The sequence below is a fragment of the Oncorhynchus nerka genome, linkage group LG27 (assembly GCF_034236695.1).
Source record: "Oncorhynchus nerka isolate Pitt River linkage group LG27, Oner_Uvic_2.0, whole genome shotgun sequence".
NCBI classification, from domain to species: domain Eukaryota; kingdom Metazoa; phylum Chordata; class Actinopteri; order Salmoniformes; family Salmonidae; genus Oncorhynchus; species Oncorhynchus nerka.
Genome location: NC_088422.1, coordinates 108,599,127 through 108,625,439, shown reverse-complemented (window position 1 = coordinate 108,625,439; position 26,313 = coordinate 108,599,127). Strand labels below are relative to the sequence as shown.

At 47.0% G+C, this 26,313-nt stretch overlaps 1 protein-coding gene and 1 pseudogene across 1 annotated transcript; one reads left to right on the top strand and one right to left on the bottom strand.

Moving 5' to 3' along the window:
* The window catches only part of LOC135565182 (centrosomal protein of 89 kDa-like), a 210,997-nt pseudogene that overhangs the window by 33,700 nt on the left and 150,984 nt on the right, over positions 1 to 26,313 (bottom strand).
* Positions 20,774 to 22,718, top strand: LOC135565241 (b(0,+)-type amino acid transporter 1-like). Its single transcript, XM_065011297.1, has 3 exons — positions 20,774 to 20,946; positions 21,257 to 21,431; positions 21,900 to 22,718. The coding sequence occupies exons 1-3, from the start codon at positions 20,908 to 20,910 to the stop codon at positions 21,959 to 21,961; spliced, it is 276 nt and encodes a 91-aa protein (XP_064867369.1). The 5' UTR covers positions 20,774 to 20,907; the 3' UTR covers positions 21,962 to 22,718.

The window sequence follows — 26,313 nt, the reverse complement described above, 5'->3', positions numbered from 1 at the left end:
CAGAGCCCTATACTGTAGATCCCCCAGAGCCCTATACTGTAGATCCCCCAGAGCCCTACAGACGCCCAGAGACCTACACTGTAGATCCCCAGAGCCCTATACTGTAGATCCCTCAGAGCCCTATACTGTAGATCTCTCAGAGCCCTATACTGTAGATCCTCAGAGCCCTATACTGTAGATCCTCAGAGCCCTATACTGTAGATCCTCAGAGCCCTATACTGTAGATCCTCAGAGCCCTATACTGTAGATCCTCAGAGCCCTATACTGTAGATCCTCAGAGCCCTATACTGTAGATCCATCAGAGCCCTATACTGTAGATCCCCAGAGCCCTATACTGTAGACGCCCAGAGCCCTATACTGTAGATCCCCAGAGCCCTATACTGTAGATCCTCAGAGCCCTATACTGTAGATCCTCAGAGCCCTATACTGTAGATCCTCAGAGCCCTATACTGTAGATCCTCAGAGCCCTATACTGTAGACGCCCAGAGATCCATCAGAGCCCTATACTGTAGATCCCCCCAGAGCCCTATACTGTAGACGCCCAGAGCCCTATACTGTAGATCCCCCCAGAGCCCTATACTGTAGATCCCCAGAGCCCTATACTGTAGATCCCCCAGAGCCCTATACTGTAGATCCCCAGAGCCCTATACTGTAGATCCCCCCAGAGCCCTATACTGTAGATCCCCAGAGCCCTATACTGTAGATCCCTAGAGCCCTATACTGTAGATCCCCCAGAGCCCTATACTGTAGATTCCCTAGAGCCCTATACTGTAGATCCCCAGAGCCCTATACTGTAGATCCCCCAGAGCCCTATACTGTAGATCCCCAGAGCCCTACAGATCCATCAGAGCCCTATACTGTAGATCCCCAGAGCCCTATACTGTAGATCCCCAGAGCCCTATACTGTAGATCCCCAGAGCCCTATACTGTAGATCCCCAGAGCCCTATACTGTAGATCCCCCAGAGCCCTATACTGTAGATCCCCAGAGCCCTATACTGTAGATCCCAGAGCCCTATACTGTAGATCCCCCAGAGCCCTATACTGTAGATCCCCCAGAGCCCTACAGACGCCCAGAGCCCTATACTGTAGATCCCCAGAGCCCTATACTGTGATCCCCCCAGAGCCCTATACTGTAGATCCCCAGAGCCCTACAGACGCCCAGAGCCCTATACTGTAGATCCATCAGAGCCCTATACTGTAGATCCCCCAGAGCCCTATACTGTAGATCCCCAGAGCCCTATACTGTAGATCCCCCCCCAGAGCCCTATACTGTAGATCCCCAGAGCCCTACAGATCGCCCAGAGCCCTATACTGTAGATCCCCCAGAGCCCTATACTGTAGATCCCCAGAGCCCTATACTGTAGATCCCCCAGAGCCCTACAGACGCCCAGAGCCCTATACTGTAGATCCCCAGAGCCCTATACTGTAGATCCCCCCAGAGCCCTATACTGTAGATCCCCAGAGCCCTATAATGTAGATCCCCCAGAGCCCAATGGATCCCCCAGAGCCCTATACTGTAGATCCCCAGAGCCCAATGGATCCCCATAGCCCTATACTGTAGATCCCCCAGAGCCCTATACTGTAGATCCCCAGAGCCCTATACTGTAGAACACCCCCAGAGCCCTATACTGCAGATCCCCCCAGAGCCCTATACTGTTGATCCCCCAGAGCCCTGTAATGTAGATCCCCCCAGAGCCCTATACTGTAGATCCCCCAGAGCCCTACACTGTAGATCCCCCAGAGCCCTACACTGTAGATCCCCCAGAGCCCTACAGACGCCCAGAGACCTACACTGTAGATCCCCCAGAGCCCTATACTGTAGATCCAGAGCTCCTATACTGTAGATCCCCAGAGCCCTATACTGTAGATCCCCCTCAGAGCCCTATACTGTAGATCCCCAGAGCCCTACAGACGCCCAGAGCCCTATACTGTGATCCCCCAGAGCCCTATACTGTAGATCCCCCAGAGCCCTACAGACGCTCTGTGAGCCCTATACTGTAGATCCCCAGAGCCCTATACTGTAGATCCCCCAGGAGCCCTATACTGTAGATCCCCAGAGCCCTATAATGTAGATCCCCCAGAGCCCAATGGATCCCCAGAGCCCTATACTGTAGATCCCCCAGAGCCCAATGGATCCCCCATAGCCCTATACTGTAGATCCCCCAGAGCCCTATACTGTAGATCCCCCAGAGCCCTATACTGTAGAACACCCCCAGAGCCCTATACTGTAGATCCCCCAGAGCCCTATACTGTTGATCCCCAGAGCCCTGTAATGTAGATCCCCCAGAGCCCTATACTGTAGATCCCCCAGAGCCCTACACTGTAGATCCCCAGAGCCCTATACTGTAGATCCCCCAGAGCCCTATACTGTAGATCCCCCAGAGCCCTATACTGTAGATCCCCCAGAGCCCTATACTGTAGATCCCCTAGAGCCCTATACTGTAGATCCCCCAGAGCCCTATACTGTAGATCCACCAGAGCCCTATACTGTAGATCCCCGAGCCCTATACTGTAGATCCCCAGAGCCCTACAGATCCCCAGAGCCCTATACTGTAGATCCCCAGAGCCCTACAGATCCCCCCAGAGCCCTATACTGTAGATCCCCAGAGCCCTATACTGTAGATCCCCAGAGCCCTACAGATCCCCCAGAGCCCTATACTGTAGATCCCCAGAGCCCTATACTGTAGATCCCCAGAGCCCTACAGACGCCCAGAGCCCTATACTGTAGATCCCCAGAGCCCTACAGATCCCCCCAGAGCCCTATACTGTAGATCCCCAGAGCCCTATACTGTAGATCCCCCCAGAGCCCTACAGATCCCCCCAGAGCCCTATACTGTAGATCCCCCAGAGCCCTATACTGTAGATCCCCCAGAGCCCTATACTGTAGATCCCCCAGAGCCCTACAGATCCCCCCCAGAGCCCTATACTGTAGATCCCCCCAGAGCCCTATACTGTAGATCCCCAGAGCCCTACAGACGCCCAGAGCCCTATACTGTAGATCCCCAGAGCCCTACAGACGCCCAGAGCCCTATACTGTAGATCCCCAGAGCCCTATACTGTAGATCCCCCAGAGCCCTATACTGTAGATCCCCCAGAGCCCTATACTGTAGATCCCCCAGAGCCCTATACTGTAGATCCCCAGAGCCCTATACTGTAGATCCCCCAGAGACCTATACTGTAGATCCCCCCCAGAGCCCTATACTGTAGATTCCCCAGAGCCCTATACTGTAGATCCCCAGAGCCCTACAGATCCCCCAGAGCCCTATACTGTAGAACCCCCAGAGCCCTACAGATCCCCCAGAGCCCTATACTGTAGATCCCCCAGAGCCCTATACTGTGATCCCCCCAGAGCCCTATACTGTAGATCCCCCAGAGCCCTATACTGTAGATCCCCCAGAGCCCTATACTGTAGATCCCCCCAGAGCCCTACAGATCCCCCAGAGCCCTATACTGTAGATCCCCCCAGAGCCCTATACTGTAGATCCCCCCCAGGGCCCTACACTGTAGATCCCCCAGAGCCCTACAGATCCCCAGAGTCCTATACTGTAGATCCCAGAGCCCTATACTGTAGATCCTAGAGCCCTACAGATCCCCAGAGTCCTATACTGTAGATCCCCAGGCGCAACGACTCCCCCAAAGCGCTACGGATCTCACAGAGCCCTGATCCGTCAGAGCCATATACATCCCTCAGATCTCTGAGCCCTATACATTCCTCAGAGCACTACGGATCCCCGAGCCCTACGGATCCCCCAGAGCCCTAAGGATCACCAGAGCCCTATACATCCCTCAGATATCAGAGCCCTATAGATCCATCGGAGCCCTATAGATCCATCGGAGCCCTATAGATCCATCGGAGCCCTATAGATCCATCAGAGCCCTATAGATCCATCGAGCCTATAGATCCATCGGAGCCCTATAGATCCATCGGGGCCCTATAGATCCATCGGGGCCCTATAGATCCATCAGAGCCCTATAGATCAATCAGAGCAGAATGGATCCTCCAGAGCCACCAGAGCATTACAGAGCCCAACAGATCCCCCAGAGCCCAATAGATCCCCCAGAGCCTCAATAGATCCCCCAGAGCCCCAGATCCCCAGAGCCCAATGGATCCTCAGAGCCCGACATATCAAATCAAATCAAAATCAAATCAAATGTATTTATATAGCCCTTCGTATATCAGCTGATATCTCCAAAGTGCTGTACAGAAACTCTAAAACCCCAAACAGCAAGCAATGCAGGTGTAGAAGCACGGTGGCTAGGAAAACTCCTAGAAAGGCCAAACCTAGGAAGAAACCTAGAGAGTGACCAGGCTATGTGGGGTGGCCAGTCCTCTTCTGGCTGTGCCGGGTGGAGATTATAACAGAACATAGCCAAGATGTTCAAATGTTCATAAATGACCAGCATGGTCGAATAATAATAAGGCAGAACAGTTGAAACTGGAGTAGCAGCACAGTCAGGTGGACTGGGGACAGCAAGGAGTCATCATGTCAGGTAGTCCTGGGGCATGGTCCTAGGGCTCAGGTCCTCCGAGAGAGAGAAAGAAAGAGAGAATTAGAGAGAGCATATGTGGGGTGGCCAGTCCTCTTCTGGCTGTGCCGGGTGGAGATTATAACAGAACATGGCCAAGATGTTCAAATGTTCATAAATGACCAGCATGGTCGAATAATAGTAAGGCAGAACAGTTGAAACTGGAGCAGCAGCATGGCCAGGTGGACTGGGGACAGCAAGGAGTCATCATGTCAGGTAGTCCTGGGGCATGGTCCTAGGGCTCAGGTCCTCCGAGAGAGAGAAAGAAAGAGAGAAGGAGAGAATTAGAGAACGCACACTTTAGATTCACACAGGACAACGAATAGGACAGGAGAAGTACTCCAGATATAACAAACTGACCCCAGCCCCCCGACACATAAACTACTGCAGCATAAATACTGGAGGCTGAGACAGGAGGGGTCAGGAGACACTGTAGCCCCATCCGAGGACACCCCCGGACAGGGCCAAACAGGAAGTATATAACCCCACCCACTTTGCCAAAGCACAGCCCCCACTCCACTAGAGGGATATCTTCAACCACCAACTTACCATCCTGAGACAAGGCTGAGTATAGCCCACAAAGATCTCCGCCACGGCACAACCCAAGGGGGGCAACCCAGACAGGATGACAACAACAGTGAATCAACCCACTCAGGTGACGCACCCCCTCCAGGGACGGCATGAGAGAGCCCCAGTAAGCCAGTGACTCAGCCCCTGTAATAGGGTTAGAGGCAGAGAATCCCAGTGGAAAGAGGGGAACCGCCAGGCAGAGACAGGAAGGGCGGTTCGTTGCTCCAGAGCCTTTCCGCTCACCTTCCCACTCCTGGGCCAGACTACACTCAATCATATGACCCACTGAAGAGATGAGTCTTCAGTAAAGACTTAAAGGTTGAGAACGAAGTTTGCGTCTCTGACATGGGTAGGCAGACCGTTCCCTAAAAATGGAGCTCTATAGGAGGAAGCCCTGCCTCCAGCTGTTTGCTTAGAAATTTAGGGACAATTAGAGGCCTGCGTCTTGTGACCGTAGCGTACGTGTAGGTATGTACGGCAGGACCAAATCAGAGAGATAGGTAGGAGCAAGCCCATGTAATGCTTTGTAGGTTAGCAGTAAAACCTTGAAATCAGCCCTTGCTTTGACAGGAAGCCAGTGTAGAGAGGCTAGCACTGGAGTAATATGATCAAATTTTGGGTTCTAGTCAGATTCTAGCAGCCGTATTTAGCACTAACTGAAGTTTATTTAGTGCTTTATCCGGGTAGCCAGAAAATAGAGCATTGCAGTAGTCTAACCTAGAAATGACAAAAACATGGATTAATTTTTCTGCATAATTTTTGATCCCAGAGCCCTATGGATCCCCAGAGCCCTATGGATCCCCAGGGCCCGATAGATCCCTCAGAGCCCAATAGATCCCCAGAGCCCTATGGATCCCCCAGGGACCGATAGATCCCTCAGAGCCCGACAGATCCCTCAGAGCCCGACAGATCCCTCAGAGCCTGACAGATCCATCTGAGCCCGACAGATCCATCTGAGCCCGACAGATCCATCTGAGCCCGACAGATCCATCTGATCCTGACAGATCCATTTGAGCTCTACACTGTAGATCCCCCAGAGCCATATGCTGTAGACCCCAGAGCCCTACGCTGTAGATCCCCCTCCCCCAGAGCCCTATACTGTGATCCCCCAGAGCCATATGCTGTAGACCCCAGAGCACTACGCTGTAGATCCCCCTCCCACCCAGAGCCCTACACTGTAGATCCCCCAGAGCCCTACGCTGTAGATCCCCCAGTGACCTACACTGTAGATCCCCTAGAGCCCTACACTGTAGATCCCCCAGTGACCTACACTGTAGATCCCTAGAGCCCTATACTGTAGATCCCCCAGAGCCCTATACTGTAGATCCCCCGGGCCCTACAGATCCATCAGAGCCCTACGACTCCCCCAGAGCGCTACGGATCCCACAGAGCCCTATACATCCCTCAGATATCAGAGCCCTATAGATCCATCAGAGCCTTATAGATTCATCAGAGCCCTAAAAATTCCTCCGATTTCTGAGCCCGACAGATCCCTATAGGTCCACGGATCCCCCAGAGCAGAAAGTCAGACAGAGCCCAACGGATCCCCCAGAGCCCAACAGGTCCCCAGAGCCCAACAGATCCCTCAGATCTCTGAGCCCTATAGATCCCCTAAGAGCCCTACGGACCCCTATACATCCTCAGAGGCCTATACTTTCCTCAGATCTCTGAGCCCTATAGATCCATTAGAGCCCAATAGATCCATCAGAGCTCTATAAATGCCTCAGATCCCCCAGAGCCCTACGGACGCCCATAGCCCTATAGATCCCTCAGATGTATCAGAGCCCTCAGATTGCTATAGAACCCTCAGAGCCCTATACTGTAGATCCCTTAGAGCCCTGTAAGATCCCCTAGAACCCAGACATCCCTCAGAGCCCTATAGATCCCCAGAGCCCTGTAAGATCCCCTAGAACCCAGACATCCCTCAGAGCCCTATGGATCCCTCAGAGCCCTGTAAGATCCCCTAGAACCCAGACATCCTCAGAGCCCTATGGATCCCTCAGAGCCCTGTAAGATCTAGAACCCAGACATCCTCAGAGCCCTATGGATCCCTCAGAGCCCTGTAAGATCCCCTAGAACCCAGACATCCTCAGAGCCCTATGGATCCTCAGAGCCCTGTAAGATCCCCTAGAACCCAGACATCCTCAGAGCCCTATGGATCCTCAGAGCCGTATATTGATTTTAATTGTATTTTTGCCTTTATTTAACTAGGTAAGTCAGTTAAGAACAAATTCTTATTTTCAATGACGGCTTAGGAACAGTGGGTTAGCTGCCTTGTTCAGGGGCAGAACAACATGTTTTTACCTTGTCAGCTTGGGGGATTCGATCTTGCAACCTTTCGGTTACTAGTCCAACACTCTAATAGCTAGGCTATCCTGCCGCCCAGTATTTATCCCTCAGAGCCCTATGGATCCTGGGGTCAAAAGTAGGACACTTCTGTATAGAATAGGGTACCATTTGGGATGAAAACCTTTCCATTTATTCCAGTACCCACCCTGTATTATCATGCAGAAGTTTCCAATATCACTGTGTAGTGTACTACTTTTGGGTACACCTATGGGCCCTGGTCAAAGTATGAATATTAAAATGTATATACTGTCACGTTTGTGTCCAGGAAACACTGAGAATCTGTCCAACCCATTTGAAGGAGCCTCAGCCTCCTTGGATCCATTGGACTGGCGTTTTACAACGGGCTCTGGGCCTACGATGGGTGGTAAGACTACAACTGCATCCCAAATGGCACCCTACTTCCTAAATAGGTCAATACTTTTGACCAGGGCCCGAGCACACTCCAGTCAGGCTCGTAGCGCTCTAGTCAGGGCCCGTAGCGCTCTAGTCAGGCTCGTAGCGCTCTAGTCAGGGCTCGTAGCGCTCTAGTCAGGGGCTCGAGCGCTCTAGTCAGGCTCGTAGCGCTCTAGTCAGGGCCCGTAGTGTTCTAGTCAGGGCCCGTAGCGCTAGTCAGGGCCCGTAGTGCTCTAGTCAGGGGGCCCATAGCGCTCTAGTCAGGGGGCCCATAGCGCTCTAGTCAGGGGTGCCCATGGCTCTCAGTCAGGCCCATAGTGCTCTAGTCAGGGGCCATAGCGCTCTAGTCAGGGGTGCCCATGGCTCTCTAGTCAGGGGTGCCCATGGCTCTCTCGTCAGGGCCATAGTGCTCCCAGTCAGGGGGCCTGTGGTTCTCTAGTCAGGGGGCCCTAGTGCTCTAGTCAGGGGGCCTGTGGTGCTCTAGTCAGGGGGCCCGTAGCGTTCTATCAGGGGGCCATAGTGCTCTAGTCAGGGGGGGCCATTGTGCTCTAGTCAGGGGGCCCATTGCGCTCTAGTCAGGGGCCCATAGTGCTCTAGTCAGGGGGCCCGTGACGCTCCTCAGTCGGGCCCATAGTGCTCTAGTCAGCCCATAGCGCTCTAGTCCAGGGGGGCCTGTAGCGTTCTAGTCAGGGGGGGCCATAGCGTTCTAGTCAGGGGGCCATAGTGCTCCTAGTCAGGGGGCCCGTAATGCTCTAGTCAGGGGGCCATAGCGCTCTAGTCATGGGGTGTCAGAAGCGCTCAGTCAGGCCCATAGCGCTCTAGTCAGGGGGCCCATAGTGCTCTAGTCAGGGCCCATAGCGCTCTAGTCAGGGGCCCATAGTGCTCTAGTCAGCCCATAGCGCTCTAGCCTAAAGTAGTCCACTAAGTAGGGGGTCGGGTACCATTGGGGATGTATCCTATCTCTCTGTTCTTATCACTTCTCAATAAAACAGTTTTATGGTTTTGAGATTTCTGTTTTGAATGTCAACCCAACCTGTTTATACGTGGTTCTATAAACACGTGTTGTCTCTCAGGAATCAGCTGAACTTTATAACAGAGGAGCTGGAAAACACATATAGGTGAGTGTCCATACAGCTGACATTTAGGTGCGTCTGATGGGCCCTGGTAAACAGTAGTACTATGTAAGGAACAGGGTGCCATTTGGGATGCAGCTATTTAGACTGGATTTCCACTGTCATTCATCAGAGATTCCAAAGTGACTACCAGTGCAGTGAGTGCATCATATACTGCTCACTAGTAGCAGTGCGTGGAGTAATATCACTGAGGAAGCCAAGTGTGGGTAATATCACTGGGGAAGCAAGCGTATGTAATATCACTGAGGAAGCCAGTGTGGGTAATATCACTGGGGAAGCCAGCGTGGGTAATATCACTGGGGAAGCAAGCGTGTAATATCACTGAGGAAGCCAAGTGTGGGTAATATCACTGGGGAAGCCAAGTGTGCGTTAATATCACTGGGGAAGCCAAGCGTGGGTAATATCACTGAGGAAGCCAAGCGTGGGTAATATCACTGGGAAGCAAGCGTATGTAATATCACTGAGGAAGCCAAGTGTGGGTAATATCACTGGGGAAAAGCGTGGGTAATATCACTGGGGAAGCCAAGCGTATGTAATATCACTGAGGAAGCCAAATGTGGGTAATATCACTGGGGAAGCCAAGTGTGGTTAATATCACTGGGGAAGCCAAGTGTGGGTAATATCACTGGGGAAGCCAAGTGTGGATAATATCACTGAGGAAGCCAAGCGTGGGTAAGTAATATCACTGAGGAAGCTAAGCGTGGGTAAGTAATATCACTGAGGAAGCCAAGCGTGGGTAATATCACTGAGGAAGCCAAGCGTGGGTAATATCACTGAGGAAGCCAAGTGTGGGTAATATCACTGGGGAAGCCAAGTGTGGGTAATATCACTGGGGAAACCAAGTGTGGTTAATAGCACTGAGGAAGCCAAGTGTGGGTAATATCACTGAGGAAGCCAGGCGTGGGTAATAGCACTGAGGAAGCCAAGCGTGGGTAATAGCACTGAGGAAGCCAGGCGTGGGTAATATCACTGGGGAAGCCAAGTGTGGGTAATATCACTGAGGAAGCCAAGCGTGGGTAATATCACTGAGGAAGCCAAGCGTGGGTAATATCACTGAGGGAAGCAGCGTATGTAATATCACTGAGGAAGCCAAGTGTGGGTAATATCACTGGGGAAGCCAAGTGTGGGTAATATCACTGGGGAAGCCAAGTGTGGGTAATATCACTGGGAAGCCAAGTGTGGATAATATCACTGAGGAAGCCAAGCGTGGGTAAGTAATATCACTGAGGAAGCTAAGCGTGGGTAATATCACTGAGGAAGCAAGCGTGGGTAATATCACTGAGGAAGCAAGCGTAGGTAATATCACTGAGGAAGCCAAGTGTGGGTAATATCACTGGGGAAGCCAAGTGTGGGTAATATCACTGCGGAAGTAATATCACCAAGTGTGGTTAATATCACTAGGAAGCCAAGTGTGGGTAATATCACTGAGAAGCAGCGTGGGTAATAGCTTTTGAGGAAGCCAAGCGTGGTTAATAGCACTGAAGCCAGGCGTGGGTAATATCACTGGGGAAGCCAAGTGTGGGTAATATCACTGAGGAAGCCAAGCGTGGGTAATATCACTGAGGAAGCCAAGTGTGGTAATATCACTGGGAAGCCAATCGTGGGTAATATCACTGAGGAAGCCAAGCGTGGTAATATCACTGGGGAAGCCAATCGTGGGTAATATCACTGAGGAAGCCAAGCGTGGGTAATATCACTGAGGGCGTGGGTAATATCACTGGGGAAGCCATCGTAGGTAATATCACTGAGGAAATAGCGTGGGTAATATCGAGGAAGCCAAGCGTGGGTAATATCACTGATCACTGGAAATAGCGTGGGTAATATCACTGGGGAAAAGCGTGGGTAATATCACTGGGAAGCCAAGCGTGGGTAATATCACTGGGGAAGCAAGCGTGGGTAATATCACTGGGAAGCCAAGCGTGGGTAATATCACTGGGGAAGCCAAGCGTGGGTAATATCACTGGGAAGCCAAGCGTGGGTAATATCACTGGGGAAGCCAAGCGTGGGTAATATCACTGGGAAGCCAAGCGTGGGTAATATCACTGAGGAAGCCAAGCGTGGGTAATAGCCAATAAGCGTGGGTAATATCACTGGGGAAGCCAAGCGTGGGTAATATCACTGAGGAAGCCAAGCGTGGGTAATATCACTGGGAAGCCAAGCGTGGGTAATATCACTGAGGAAGCCAAGCGTGGGTAATATCACTGAGGAAGCCAAGCGTGGGTAATATCACTGGGGGAAGTAATATCACCAAGCGTGGGTAATATCACTGGGAAGCCAAGCGTGGGTAATATCACTGGGAAGCCAAGCGTGGGTAATATCACTGGGAAGCCAAGCGTGGGTAATATCACTGAGGAAGCCAAGTGTGGGTAATATCACTGGGGAAGCCAAGCGTGGGTAATATCACTGAAAAGCGTGGTGGGTAATATCACTGAGAAGCCAAGCGTGGGTAATATCACTGGGGTAATATCACTGGGGAAGCCAGCGTGGGTAATATCACTGGGGAAGCCAAGCTGGTAATATCACTGGGAAAAGCGTGGGTAATATCACTGGGGAAGCCAAGCGTGGGTAATATCACTGGGAAGCCAGCGTGGGTAATATCACTGAGGAAATAAGCGTGGGTAATATCACTGAGAAGCCAGCGTGGGTAATATCACTGAGGAAGCCAAGCGTGGGTAATATCACTGAGGAAGCCAGCGTGGGTAATATCACTGGGGAATAGCGTGGGTAATATCACTGAGGAAGCCAAGCGTGGGTAATATCACTGGGAAGCCAAGCGTGGGTAATATCACTGGGAAGCCAGCGTGGGTAATATCACTGGGGAAGCGTGGGTAATATCACTGGGGAAACCAAGCGTGGGTAATATCACTGGGAAGCCAAGCGTGGGTAATATCACTGGGGAAGCCAAGCGTGGGTAATATCACTGAGGAAGCCAGTGTGGGTAATATCACTGGGAAATAGCGTGGGTAATATCACTGAGGAAGCCAGCGTGGGTAATATCACTGAGGAAGCCAAGCGTGGGTAATATCACTGGGAAGCAAAAAGCGTGGGCAATATCACTGGGGAAGCCAAGCGTGGGTAATATCACTGAGGAAGCCAAGCGTGGGTAATATCACTGGGGAAACCAAGCGTGGGTAATATCACTGGGGAAGCCAAGCGTGGGTAATATCACTGGGAAGCCAAGCGTGGGTAATATCACTGAGGAAGCCAAGCGTGGGTAATATCACTGGGGGAAGCCAAGTGTGGTAATATCACTGGGGAAGCCAGCGTGGGTAATACCACTGGGAAGCAAGAGTGGGTAATATCACTGAGGAAGCCAAGCGTGGGTAATATCACTGGGGAAGCTGGGGAAGCGTGGGTAATATCACTGGGAAGCCAAGCGTGGGTAATATCACTGGGGAAAAGCGTGGGTAATATCACTGGGAAATAGCGTGGGTAATATCACTGGGGAAGCCAAGAGTGGGTAATATCACTAGGAAGCCAAGCGTGGGTAATATCACTGGGAAGCCAAGCCAGTTTAAAAGCCATTAAACAAATTAATACAATCAACATAGCTAAATATCATGTGACTATCCATAGTTCTTGTGTGTGTGTGTTCAAGTAGAAAAAACTTGTTGACTCACCCTATTTGTAGGCAGAGTTGAACACCAATGCCATCCTCTCTCTGTCATGTTCTTGCAATACAGTCTATGACTCTGTCAGAAAAGTACACACTTTTAGTTTGTAGACTAGGCTACCTGGCTAAATAACTTACTAGACTAGCTTCCTCACTGGGCAACAACGACCAGCTACGTTATTTAGCTAGTTAACATGAGCCTACTATATCTAGGCTACCCTGGCTAAATAACTTACTAGACTAGCTTCCTCGCTGGGCAGCAACGAACCAGCTACGTTATTTAGCTAGTTGCGTGAGCCTACTATATCTAGGCTACATATTGAACATCGTCTCAGGCCAGTGGCACAGCCTGTGAATTTATGGCTTGATCAGAATCGCTGTTATCATCTTTGGCCTGTACAGAGAAGTCCAAATCTCCGTGTCCATCTATCCATGGTTTAGGAAAGGGCTGATTTAGCTAGCTAGCTACTGCAGGACATCAACACAAGCTAGTTACTGCAGGACATCAACACAAGCTAGCTACTGCAGGACATCAACACAAGCTAGCTACTGCAGGACATCAACACAAGCTAGCTACTGCAGGACATCAACACAAGCTAGTTACTGCAGGACATCAACACAAGCTAGCTACTGGGACATCAACACAAGCTAGCTACTGCAGGACATCAACACAAGCTAGCTACTGCAGGACATCAACACAAACTAGTTACTGCAGGACATCAACACAAGCTAGCTACTGCAGGACATCAACACAAGCTAGTTACTGCAGGACATCAACACAAGCTAGTTTGCAGGACATCAACACAAGCTAACTACTGCAGGACATCAACACAAGCTAGCTACTGCAGGACATCAACACAAGCAGACCAGAAACGGACAAGTTTTCTGACAATGATGACGTTTTGCCTAGGATGTGATTTGATTGGTGTGAAGCCAAATCCAAAGTGGCCTCCCTTGTGGGGTGGTTTTGCTGCACCAGGACTCTCCACAGTTGAGCTCATCTCAATGCTGATTGGTTAATTATTTTATTTAAAAAATATCAAGGAAGTCAAATGCTGCTGGCATCAACCAATCAAATGCTTCTGCATGTTACCACATGTCATACTCATTTTGGCCAGACAGCATCAGATACATCTGCTACACATACTGAGACAGAGGGGCGCTGTTTCCCTCGCTCTTATGATTTCTCTGATGAGATAGATTCAGCCACTTGAGGTTCTGAGAATGTTTGATTCAGCCACTTAAGAATTGATTCAGCCACTTAAAAATTAATTCAGCCACTTCAATTGATTCAGCCATCTCAATTGATTCAGCCATCTCAATTGATTCAGCCATCTCAATTGATTCAGCCATCTCAATTGATTCAGCCATCTCAATTGATTCAGCCACTTCTCAGCCACTTCAATTAATTCAGCCATCTCAATTGATTCAGCCATCTCAATTGATTCAGCCATCTCAATTGATTCAGCCATCTCAATTGTTTCAGCCATCTCAATTGATTCAGCCATCTCAATTGATTCAGCCATCTCAATTGTTTCAGCCATCTCAATTGATTCAGCCACTTCAATTGATTCAGCCACTTCAATTGATTCAGCCACTTCTCAGCCACTTCAATTGATTCAGCCACTTCAATTGATTCAGCCACTTCAATTGATTCAGCCACTTCAATTGATTCAGCCACTTCAATTGATTCAGCCATCTCAATTGATTCAGCCATCTCAATTGATTCAGCCACAGATAAATTGTTTTAATGATTGTATTTGTTTTATTGGTCTGATTTTCGGGGAAGTCTGGGTTCCCTTAGCATTCACACGCCACCTCCTTTCCTGTTAGGGAGACAACAAGAGTTTAATCAACTCTCTGTCTCTCTCTATCTGTGTGCTACATAATCCACTAACACTGGTCTCATGTAACATGTGTTGGATGTATTCTCTCTATCACTAACTCTCTGTCTCTCTAAATCTCTCTATATCTCTCTATATATATATATCTCTCTCTCTATATATATCTCACAATAACACTCTCTCTATATCTCACACTAACACTCTCTATATATATATATATATCTCTCTCTCTCTATCTCTCTATATGTCTCTCTCTCTCTCTTTATCTCACACTAACTCTCTGTCTCTCTAAATCTCTCTATCTCTCTATATGTCTCTTTCTCTATATATTTCTCTCTCTATCTCACACTAACTCTCTGTCTCTCTAAATTTCTCTGTCTCTCTCTCTATATCTCTCTCTCTCTCTCTCTAACAGAAACCTTCCCTGGCCATTATCATTGGTATTCCTTGGTGTCTGTGTGCTATGTGCTGGTCAACATTGCCTACTTCAGCGCCATGACCGCTACTCTGGAACTACTACAGTCTCCCGCTGTTGCTGTGGTAAGAGGGTCGTCATGGAGATAGAGAGGGGTGGAGACAGAAGGGAAGCCATTGGTGTGGCTCATCATATCTCCCTTAGCAAAAACAAGAAGCATTCTTTCAACAACAAACAATTACATTTGATTTATTGTTCCCCCCGCCGTCTCCTCGGAGGGACTTGTTTGTGCCCCTTAGACTTTTGGTGACAGAGTGCTGTACCCCCTGTCGTGGGTAGTCCCTGTGTTTGTCGTCTTCTGCCCCTTAGACTTTTGGTGACAGAGTGCTGTACCCCCTGTCGTGGGTAGTCCTGTGTTTGTCGTCTTCTGCCCTTAGACTTTTGGTGACAGAGTGCTGTACCCCCTGTCGTGGGTAGTCCCTGTGTTTGTCGTCTTCTGCCCCGTAGACTTTTGGTGACAGAGTGCTGTACCCCTGTCGTGGGTAGTCCCTGTGTTTGTCGTCTTCTGCCCGTAGACTTTTGGTGACAGAGTGCTGTACCCCCTGTCGTGGGTAGTCCCTGTGTTTGTCGTCTTCTGCCCCTTAGACTTTTGGTGACAGAGTGCTGTACCCCCTGTAGGTGGGTAGTCCCTGTGTTTGTCGTCTTCTGCCCCTTAGACTTTTGGTGACAGAGTGCTGTACCCCTGTCGTGGGTAGTCCCTGTGTTTGTCATCATCTGCCCCTTAGACTTTTGGGGACAGAGTGCTGTACCCCCTAGCGTGGGTAGTCCCTGTGTTTGTCGTCTTCTGCCCCTTAGACTTTTGGTGACAGAGTGCTGTACCCCTTGTCGTGGGTAGTCCCTGTGTTTGTCTTCTTCTGCCCCTTAGACTTTTGGTGACAGAGTGCTGTACCCCCTGTCGTAGGTGGTCCCTGTGTTTGTCGTCTTCTGCCCCTTAGACTTTTGGTGACAGAGTGCTGTACCCCTGTCGTGGGTAGTCCCTGTGTTTGTCGTCTTCTCCACCTTCGGAGCGGCCAATGGGAGCTGCTTCACAGCCGGCAGGTAAAGGGACAACTTCAGGAAGACATTGTTTTTGCTAATCAAATTTACTCAAAACAAATGTATTTTATAAAACCCTTTTTATATCAGCAGTTGTCACAAAGTGTTTAACAGATTGAATCTGCTTTTATAAAAGAACAGAGCACAAGCAGAGTTAAAAATGGTGAAAAGAAAGAAAACCAAATTCAGGTTCAACATATTGCCAATATTATGTTGAACTGACATGTTTGTGCTCTGTCCCACCTCAGGTTGACCTATGTGGCAGGAAGAGAGGGTCACATGGTAAAGATCTTGTCCTATATCAGTCTGAAGCGTTACACTCCTTCCCCTGCCTCATCTTCAATGTAAGTCTGAGATACAGTGCAAAAGTATTCATCACACTTGGTGATTTTTTCCTATTTTGTTACATTACAACCTCTAATTTAAATATATTTTTATTTGGATTTCATGTAATGGACATACACACAAAAATAGTACAAATTGGTGAACCTCTTATTTTGAAACCTTTCAAAAATACTTTACGGAAAAAGCATAATCTGAGAACGGCGCTCAGAACCCAAAACAACCAGAGGAATATCCGCCATTTTGGAGTCAACAAAGTTAGAAATAACACCATAAATATTCACTTACCTTTGATGATCTTCATCAGAAGGCACTCCCAGGAATCCCAGTTCGACAATAAATGACTGATTTATTCCATAAAGTTCCATAAAGTCCATCATTTATGGTCCAAATAGTCACTTATTGTTAGCGTGTTCAGCCCAGTAATCCATCTTCACTTCATCCAGACAAAGACTAGAACAATTCTGTTACAGTCCTTTAGTCTGTCAAACTATGTATGGAACCAGTCACTACAAAGATACAGGCGTCCTTCCTAACTCAGTGGCCGGAGAGGAAGGAAACCGCTCAGGGATTTCACCATGAGGCCAATGGTGACTTTAAAACAGTTACAGAGTTTAACAACAACATTACAGTTACTGCACAAAACTAACCTAAATGTCATTGAAAACAAGGACGCCTGTACAGAAAAAATATTCCTAAACATGCATCCTGTTTGCAATAAGGCACTAAAGTAAAACTGAAAAAATGTGGCTAAGAACTTAACTTTTTGTCCTGAATACAAAGCGTTATGTTTGGGGTAAATTGAACACGTCACATGACTGAGCACCAGTCTTCATATTTTCCAGCATAGTGGTGACCTGGTTCAGTCTGCTTTCCAACAAACACTGGGAGACAAATTCACCTTTCAGCAGGTCAATAACCAAAAACACAAGGCCAAATATACACTGGAGATGCTTAAGAACTTTGGGATCGTTTACCCTTTCAGGGGGCGGGTGAGCTAACGTAGGCTAATGTGATTAGCACGAGGTTGTAAGTAACAAGAAAATTTGCTAGGACAAATTTTGAACAGAAATGCAAAGGTTCATTTGATCAGTCTGACTTTGCACACACACTGCTGCCAACTAGTGGCCAAAATCTAAATTGCAGCTGGGCTGGAATAATTCATTATGGCTTTTCTCTTGCATTTCCAAGATGATGGTACATCTCCTACATTCTCCTATATTATACATACATTGTGTTATATTCTCCTACATTCCTTTCACATTTACATAAACTTCAAAGTGTTTCCTTTCAAATGGTACCAGAATATGCATATACTTGCTTCAAGGCCTGAGTTACAGGCAGTTAGATTTGGGAATGTGATTTTGGCAAAAAATGAAAAAAAGGGGCGGACCCTTAAGATGTTGTTAACAAGAAGACTTTGAATGTTCCTGAGTGGCCTAGTTACAGTTTGGACTTAAATCGTGTTGAGAATCTCTGCACATCAGTTGGTAGAGCAGGGTGCTTGCAGTGCAAAGACAGTAGGTTTAATTCCCAGGAAGAAACACACATAAAATGTCTGCATGAATAAGTCGCTTTGGATAAAAGTGTGATAAATTACATTATATATTATAGCAATGATCAACAACCAACTTGACAGAGCTTGCAGAATTATAAAAAGAATAATGGGCCTATAACCTGACCCATCACTTTATACATTACATTACTGGCCCCAGTGACCTAACCTATAACCTGACCCATCACTTTATACATTACTGCCCCCCAGTGGTCTAACCTATAACCTGACCCATCACTTTATACATTACTGCCCCCCAGTGGTCTAATCTATAACCTGACCCATCACTTTATACATTACTGCCCCCCAGTGGTCTAACCTATAACCTGACCCATCACTTTATACATTACTGCCCCCCAGTGGCCTAACCTATAACCTGACCCATCACTTTATACATTACTGCCCCCAGTGGTCTAACATATAACCTGACCCATCACTTTATACATTACATTACTGCCCCCAGTGACCTAACCTATAACCTGACCCATCACTTTATACATTACTGCCCCCAGTGGTCTAACCTATAACCTGACCCATCACTTTATACATTACTGCCCCCAGTGGTCTAACCTATAAACTGACCCATCACTTTATACATTACTGCCCCCAGTGACCTAACCTATAACCTGACCCATCACTTTATACATTACTGCCCCCCAGTGACCTAACCTATAACCTGACCCATCACTTTATACATTACTGCCCCCCAGTGGTCTAACCTATAACCTGACCCATCACTTTATACATTACTGCCCCCCAGTGACCTAACCTATAACCTGACCCATCACTTTATACATTACATTACTGCCCCCAGTGGACTAACATATAACCTGACCCATCACTTTATACATTACTGCCCCCAGTGGCCTAACCTATAACCTGACCCATCACTTTATACATTACTGCCCCCAGTGGCCTAACCTATAACCTGACCCATCACTTTATACATTACTGCCCCCAGTGGTCTAACCTATAACCTGACCCATCACTTTATACATTACTGGCCCCCAGTGGTCTAACCTATAACCTGACCCATCACTTTATACATGACTGCCCCCAGTGGACTAACCTATAACCTGACCCATCACTTTATACATTACTGCCCCTCAGTGGTCTAACCTATAACCTGACCCATCACTTTATACATTACTGCCCCCAGTGGCCTAACCTATAACCTGACCCATCACTTTATACATTATTGCCCTCCAGTGGCCTAACCTATAACCTGACCCATCACTTTATACATTACTTCCCCCAGTGGACTAACCTATAACATGACCAGGCTCAAAGACACATGTACATTACCAGCCTCAAAGACACATGTACATTACCAGGCTCAAAGATTGCCATATACTACCAGGCTCAAAGACACATACATTACCAGGCTCAAAGACACATATACATTACCAGGCTCAAAGACACATATACATTACCAGGCTCAAAGACACATATACATTACCAGGCTCAAAGACACATGTACATTACCAGGCTCAAAGACACATGTACATTACCAGGCTCAAAGACACATATACATTACCAGGCTCAAAGACAGATGTACATTACCAGGCTCAAAGACACATGTACATTACCAGGCTCAAAGACACATATACATTACCAGGCTCAAAGACACATGTACATTACCAGGCTCAAAGACACACGTACATTACCAGGCTCAAAGATACATGTACATTACCATTAATCTGTTTTTCTGTGTTTACATCTTAGGTCAGCTGGCCTCTGGAGTCCAGGCTCAAAAGACCATCCTATGATGGGATTTATAAATACATTTCCTGGGCTCCTGAAAGGACTGATCTTTCATATAAACAGGCTCTTGGAATGCACATATTCTGAGCTAGGCTCAAAGGGTTAGATGTATATATAGCCATATTCTGAGCTAGCGGCTATACAGGGTTAGAGTGTATATATAGCCATATTCTGAGCTAGCGGCTATACAGGGTTAGAGTGTATATATAGCCATATTCTGAGCCATACGGGGGGTTAAATATATAGCCATATTCAGAGCTTAAAGGGTTGAGTGTATATATAGCCATATTCTGAGCTAGCGGCTATACAGGGTTAGAGTGTATATATAGCCATATTCTGAGCCTTGACAGGGTTAGAGTGTGTATATATAGCCAATTCTGAGCTAGCGGCTTACAGGGTTTTGTATCTTTCTATATAAACATTTCCTGGAATGCTCATATTCTGAGCCATTAAAAAGTATGGTCCACAGATCTAAATGAATCTGAACAACCTTTACCTGGAACAGAAAATGCAAAAATATGACCTTGACATCATGTAAACATACATAAATTCCCATAGAAGAATGTTCTCTGAACTATTTGAGAACATTCCCAATGTCAAACCAGTTGAAGAGCGTTCCTAGAACATTACCAATGTCAAACCTCAATCCGAAATACAATTTAGAACATCTTAAATTTGTTCAGGAACCATTTTAAGATGAAAAGCCCCAACTGTTCACTGTTCAGAAACATTACCAACATACAAACCAGTTGAAGAATGTTTCTGAACTATTTAGAACATTACCAATGTCAAACCAGTTGGAGAACGTTCCTAGAACATTACCAATGTCAAACCAGTTGGAGAACGTTCCTAGAACATTACCAATGTCAAACCAGTTGGAGAACATTCCTAGAACATTACCAAATGAAATGAAATGTAACTGTTTGTACTTTTAGGAAAAGTAATGAAATACCAAGAAATAAAGTTTTTTTTTCTCAAGTTCCTTAAATGTGCTGCTTCAGTTTACCTTGTTGTTGTTGTTGTTGTTGTTGTTGTTGTGGTTGTAGGGTATTCTGGCCGTATTCTACATTATCCCAGCAGACATCAACATCCTGATCAACTACTTCAGTTTACCAGTACTCTACATTATCCCAGCAGACATCAACACCCTGATCAACTACTTCAGTTTACCCTGTTGTTGTTGTTGTTGTTGTAGGGTATTCTGGCCGTATTCTACATTATCCCAGCAGACATCAACACCCTGATCAACTACTTCAGTTTCGCCCAGTGGGCTTTCTACGGCCTCACAGCTCTCGCTCTCATCGTCATGCGCTTCACCAGGAAGGAACTCAAGAGGCCCGTCAAGGTAAGACAAGATTCACATTGCCATACATCCAAGTCTGTTAATCTCTTGGCTATTGGAAGAACATAGTTACAACTATCATGTTGAGCTCGTGGACGGTCAGTCCTTACATCCATAGCTCTGTCTCTACATTTTAGAGTGGTTCCATTTCTCCAGTCACATCCCTCAGCTGGTTACCACAACAAATGGGGTGGTAACCGCTTTGATGTTTTTCTGAATCCCAGATTCACTTAAACCTGTTTTTAGAGCAATACTGTCCCAGATCCCTCCTGTGAGACTGACAGGTGGTTATGTCCTGGTTGTCCCCCAACAGTGTCCCATTCCCATAGCAGTGCTGGTGGTGATAGTGTCCTGCTACCTGTCCCTAGCACCGATCATAGACAAGCCAGAGCTGGAGTATCTGTACTGTACCATCTTCATCCTCAGCGGTCTGCTGCTCTACTTCCCCTTCGTTCACCGCAGGTTCAGCTGGACACGCAGGGTCATGAGTGAGTAACTACCCACTGCTCAGAGTTGTTGACACTTGAGTGTTGAGAGAGAGCCTTTATCCCAAAATGGCCGCCTATTCCCTTTGTAGTGCACTAGAAGACAACACTGGCTTGTGTCCCAAAATGGCCCCTTATTCCCTGTGTAGTGCACTACCCTATGGGCCCTGGTGAAAGGTAGTGCACTATAATATAGGGGATAGGGTGCCATTTGGGAAGCAGACACTATTATCTTCTGCAACTTGGGTCTTTGTGTATCAAAATGTTTTATTCCTCAGTGAGCGGTAGTGGAGTTCTTCCCCTTTAGATAATTCCAGTCATTGTGGAGTTCAACTCAGAAGGTCACAGAGCCTATAGATCATGCTGTGATTGAGCTGATGTCACCTTGATTAAAGTTTATTTATTTATTATTCACCTTTTAATTAGCCTGATTGGTCCAATCTGACCTTTAACCTCTCACCTCCCCTGCAGGGCCAATCACCATGCACCTCCAGCTGCTGATGGAGGTCGTTCCTCCTGAGAAAAACGAATAGAGGAAGATAATAAACAGCCTAAACTGACTGATGTGGACAAATGTATTTGTGCATCCCAAATGTTACCCTTTTCCCTATGTGGTGCACTACCCCATAGGCCCTAGTCAAAGGTAGTGCACTACTTAGGGAATAGGGTGCCAATTGAACACAAATTTAGAAATGAAGGTTCTGTACTGTCTCATAATGAAGGTTCTGTCCTGTCTCATAATGAACCTTCTGTACTGTCTCATAATGAACCTTCTGTACTGTCTCATAATGAAGGTTCTGTACTGTCTCATAATGAAGGTTCTGTACTGTGTCATAATGAATGTTCTGTACTGTCTCATAATGAACCTTCTGTACTGTCTCATAATGAATGTTCTGTCCTGTCTCATAATGAATGTTCTGTACTGTCTCATAATGAATGTTCTGTACTGTCTCATAATGAATGTTCTGTCCTGTCTCATAATGAATGTTCTGTACTGTGTCATAATGAATGTTCTGTACTGTCTCATAATGAATGTTCTGTCCTGTCTCATAATGAATGTTCTGTACTGTGTCATAATGAATGTTCTGTACTGTGTCATAATGAACTAATTGACTAGATATAGGAGGTCAATGGCTGCATCTCAACTCACACACTATGGTCCCATTGGTCTGTGTCTCAAATCACACCCTATGCCCTAGGGAACGGGGCACCATCTCAAATCACACCCTATGCCCTAGGGAACGGGGCGCCATTGGATGCTTCTCAAATCACACCCTATACCCTAGGGAACGGGCGCCATCTCAAATCACACCCTATGCCTAGGGAACGGGCGCCATCTCAAATCACACCCTATACCCTAGGGAGCAGGCGCCATTGGGCTGTGTCTCAAATCACACCCTATGCCTAGGGAGCGGGCGCCATCTCAAATCACACCCTATGCCCTAGGGAAGGACGCCATCTCAAATCACCCTATGCCCTAGGGACGGGCGCCATTGGAGACGCTGGCATTATGCTGTTCTTGTACATGACTAGAGAGAGAGAACATAAGAGACCAAAATTATGTCATATTTTTTGCTTTTATTTGTCCTCGACATGGTTAAAATGTTTGCGCTGTTCAAGCACTTGTATATAATCTATGTCTAAGGTTTCAATTGTATTTGACAAGTTAAAGACATATTTGTCCCTTGTTGTCTTCTATCTCGTCCACCAGCTGAACCTGGGGACACGGTTCATCTTATACTGCCTACTGTGTGATGTATTCCTGTCACTCTAAACTGAATGTAGATTTTATACTACTGAATTCAACAGTTTCAAAACCTCTTCTCCTCTCTGAGTTGAAAAGTAGATAGGAAGTTGTTGTGTTTGTGAATAAAACAGTTTACCCTTCAATTCACTTTCTCTTCTACTGCAACACCATCATTCAATTCTATCGAAAAAGTAAAACCATCCGAACTTCCCAACTTTCTATACTCAAAATTTAAAACGTACCACTTCGCTAAATTTACATCGTATGTCAGTCGATTCATTAAAAAAATAAAATCCCGATTGCACAAAAACTTTATCGTATTTCTCCGTTATTCCTTAGAATTCATCAACTTTCTCTTCTATGATACATTTATTTAAATACGACTCAATATATTATTCCGGCACATCATTTTCTGGCAACACAACGTATTACATCGAAATTGCCATTATTTTGAATGAATTATTCTCTCAATTCAACCTAAACAACCTAATTAAAAACTTTCAGTTCATATCTTATACAAACACTAGTGACTGTATTCTTCCAGGCAAAACAAATAGTTGAATGACAATCTAAAAATCATTTTTAGTCTATCGGTCTCAAGGCTGAGATCCGAACCTCAGTCTCCCGCGTTGTAGCCAAAAACTTTACCGCTGAACCACCAACGCTATTGAAATGCTGGAGTTTCCCCCGCCAATAACGATGTTATTATAATTGTCTGTAGTCGCCAACTCCAGCACCGAGAATTCCCAGAAAATAGTCCTAATTTAAAGCCTTCCTGACTATTTTAGCAGTATCAGCTTATATTCAGGGTTCATCATCGTCTTTGTCTGAGTCAGACTTTGGCGCCATCTTCCTTTCCTTTTTACTCACCTTTCCCTGGAGTTAACTAGTTAACTACGTAGGGTACCCTATTCACTATGGGTCCTGGTCGTAGTTAACTACCTAGGGTACCCTATTCACTATGGGTCCTGGTCGTAGTTAACTACCTAGGGTACCCCTATTCACTATGAGTCCTGGTCGTAGTTAACTACCTAGGGATCCCTATTCACTATGAGTCTACCTGTTACTATGGGTCCTGGTCGTAGTTAACTACCTAGGGTACCCTATTCACTATGATCCCTATTAACTACCTAGGGTTCACTGGTCTGGTCGTAGTTAACTACCTAGGGTTATTCACTATGGGTCCTGGTGGCAGATCCCTATTTATGTCCTGGTCATAGTTAACTACCTAGGGATCCCTACACTAGGGTAACCCTATTCACTATGGGTCCTGGTCGTAGTTAACTACCTAGGGTACCCTATTCACTACCTGGATCCCTATTCACTATGGGTCCTGGTCGTAGTTAACTACCTAGGGTACCCTATTCACTATGAGTCCTGGTCGTAGTTAACTACCTAGGGATACTCACTATGGGTCCTTCACTATGGACCTATTCACTATGAGTCTGGATATTAACTACCTAGGATCCCTATTCACTATGGGTCCTGGTCGTAGTTAACTACCTACACTATGAGTCCCTGGTCGGTTAACTACCTAGGGAACCCTATTCACTATGGGTCCTGGTCGTAGTTAACTACCTAGGGTACCCTATTCACTATGAGTCCTGGTCTATTCACCTAGGGAACCCTATTCACTATGGGGTCCTGGTAGTTAACTACCTAGGTACCCTATTCACTATGGGTCCTGGTCGTAGTTAACTACCTAGGGAACCCTATTCACTATGGGTCCTGGTCGTAGTTAACTACCTAGGGTACCCTATTCACTATGGGTCCTGGTCCTAGTTAACTACCTAGGGATCCCTACCTATGGGTCCTGGTCGTAGTTAACTACCTAGGGTACCCAATTCACTATGAGTCCTGGTCGTAGTTAACTACCTAGGGTACCCTATTCACTATGGGTCCTGGTCGTAGTTAACTACCTAGGGTACCCTATTCACTATGGGTCCTGGTTGTAGTTAACTACCTAGGGTCCCCCTATTCACTATGGGTCCTGGTCAGTTAACTACCTATTCACTATGGGTCCTGGTCGTAGTTAACTACCTAGGGATCCCTATTCACTATGGTTCCTGGTCGAGTTAACTACCTAGGGATCCTATTCACTATGTGTCCTGGTCGAAGTTAACTACCTAGGGAACCCTATTCACTATGAGTCCTGGTCATAGTTAACTACCTAGGGATCCCTATTCACTATGGGTCCTGGTCGTAGTTAACTACCTAGGGATCCCTATTCACTATGGTTCCTGGTCATAGTTAACTACCTAGGGATCCCTTTTCACTATGGGTCCTGGTTGTAGTTAACACCTAGGGATCCCTATTCACTATGGGTCCTGGTCAGATTAACTACCTATTCACTATGGGTCCTGGTCGTAGTTAACTACCTAGGGATCCCTATTCACTATGGTTCCTGGTCGTAGTTAACTACCTAAGGATCCCTATTCACTATGTGTCCTGGTCGTAGTTAACTACCTAGGGATCCCTATTCACTATGGGTCCTGGTCGTAGTTAACTACCTAGGGATCCCTATTCACTATGGTTCCTGGTCATAGTTAATTACCTAGGGATCCCTATTCACTATGGGTCCTGGTTGTAGTTAACTACCTAGGGATCCCTATTCACTATGGGTCCTGGTCGTAGTTAACTACCTATTCACTATGGGTCCTGGTCGTAGTTAACTACCTAAGGATCCCTATTCACTAAGAGTCCTGGTCATAGTTAACTACCTAGGGATCCCTATTCACTATGAGTCCTGGTCATAGTTAACTACCTAGGGATCCCTATTCACTATGAGTCCTGGTCATAGTTAACTACCTAGGGATCCCTATTCACTATGGTTCCTGGTCGAAGTTAACTACCTATTCACTATGGGTCCTGGTCACAGTTAACTACCTAGGGTACCCTATTCACTATGGGTCCTGGTCGTAGTTAACTACCTAGGGATCCCTATTCACTATGGGTCCTGGTCGTAGTTAACTACCTAGGGTACCCTATTCACTATGAGTCCTGGTCGTAGTTAACTACCTAGGGTACCCTATTCACTATGGGTCCTGGTCGTAGTTAACTACCTAGGGTACCCTATTCACTATGGGTCCTGGTCTAGTTAACTACCTAGGGATCCCTATTCACTATGGGTCCTGGTCG

Coding starts and splice junctions, on each gene's coding strand:
- LOC135565241 (XM_065011297.1), top strand. CDS start 20,908: ATGCGCTTCACCAGGAAGGAACTCAAGAGGCCCGTCAAG. Junction 20,947..21,256: donor AACTCAAGAGGCCCGTCAAG/GTAAGACAAGAT, acceptor GTCCCCCAACAG/TGTCCCATTCCCATAGCAGT. Junction 21,432..21,899: donor CTGGACACGCAGGGTCATGA/GTGAGTAACTAC, acceptor CCTCCCCTGCAG/GGCCAATCACCATGCACCTC.